This window comes from Nannospalax galili, unplaced genomic scaffold (assembly GCF_000622305.1).
Source record: "Nannospalax galili isolate Female #2095 unplaced genomic scaffold, S.galili_v1.0 scaffold772, whole genome shotgun sequence".
NCBI classification, from domain to species: Eukaryota; Metazoa; Chordata; class Mammalia; order Rodentia; family Spalacidae; genus Nannospalax; species Nannospalax galili.
The window spans coordinates 1,606,493-1,607,609 of NW_008332097.1; the positions used below are offsets into that span (position 1 = coordinate 1,606,493).

General features: G+C 59.3%; 1 protein-coding gene across 1 annotated transcript in view; it reads left to right on the top strand.

Annotated features, from left to right (window-relative positions):
• Phox2b (paired like homeobox 2B) overlaps positions 1-134 on the top strand; it is a 2,822-nt gene extending 2,688 nt beyond the window's left edge. Inside the window, 1 exon segment of the mRNA XM_029560681.1 lies at positions 1-134. This exon segment is cut by the window's left edge and continues 145 nt beyond it. Coding sequence (XP_029416541.1) covers positions 1-134 — 134 coding nt within the window.
• The last annotated feature ends 983 nt before the right edge of the window (positions 135-1,117 follow it).

Below are 1,117 nucleotides of genomic sequence, written 5' to 3' on the forward strand. Positions count from 1 at the left end.
AAGGCTGGGCTCCGGGGCCGGGCCCCATCACCTCCATCCCGGATTCGCTTGGGGGCCCCTTCGCCAGCGTCTTGTCTTCGCTCCAAAGACCCAACGGTGCCAAAGCCGCCTTGGTGAAGAGCAGTATGTTCTGATCTGGGCTGCGCAGCGGCCGCGGCGGGCGAGCGGGGCCGGGCGGGCGAGTGGGCGAGCGTGTAGGCCCGAGGCTATTGTCGCTGCTGCCGTGGCTTAGTCGTCGAGGGCTTAAAGTGGGGGCCCCTTCGCCAGCGTCTTGTCTTCGCTCCAAAGACCCAACGGTGCCAAAGCCGCCTTGGTGAAGAGCAGTATGTTCTGATCTGGGCTGCGCAGCGGCCGCGGCGGGCGAGCGGGGCCGGGCGGGCGAGTGGGCGAGCGTGTAGGCCCGAGGCTATTGTCGCTGCTGCCGTGGCTTAGTCGTCGAGGGCTTAAAGTAATCGCGATATGAATACCGAGAAAATGACGTCGCTCTCATTTCAACCCCACTCCTACCCCCTTCCTCAAATCCCCCCAACAAAACAAAACAAAACAAAACAAAACAAAAAACTTCCCTGGCTTCACACCTGCCTCGGGCCGCGCAGAGGCCAGGGCTCCACCTGCTGACCAGGGGCTGTGCGCAGCGCGGCCTGGACTTCGGGGCACTCTCAGGGGGCTGTGTCTGCGTGTCAGGTGTATGTCTGTCTCGGAGAATGTGTGTCTGTGGCCCAAGCAGGTGACAGGGAGAGATGGGAGGGCCACAACCAACTCAGTGACTTCTTAGAAGAAAAAATAAAAAATTTGGAAGGCAGCAACCAGAAAAAAGGACCCACAAAAGTTTAAAAGTCCAAGTGGAGGGGAAAACGAAAAATACAAAGGGGGCAAAAGGAGGTGCAGTAACTGGCGCTGGGGGCTTGATCTTGTGAACCCCTAAATTCCCGCGCTCCTGACTACAAGGACTGTCTTGGGGCTCTTCTTTAGGAGAGAACAGAGGCGCCTTTCCAGCCCCCGGTCCCCTCGTGTCCTTGGGTTTGGGCCACCACAGAGACCACTCGCTCAGACTGTCCTGGCAGCCAAAGTGACTTTCTGGAGCCTGCTTGCCTGTCCCCACCTCGCTGGAAACCAT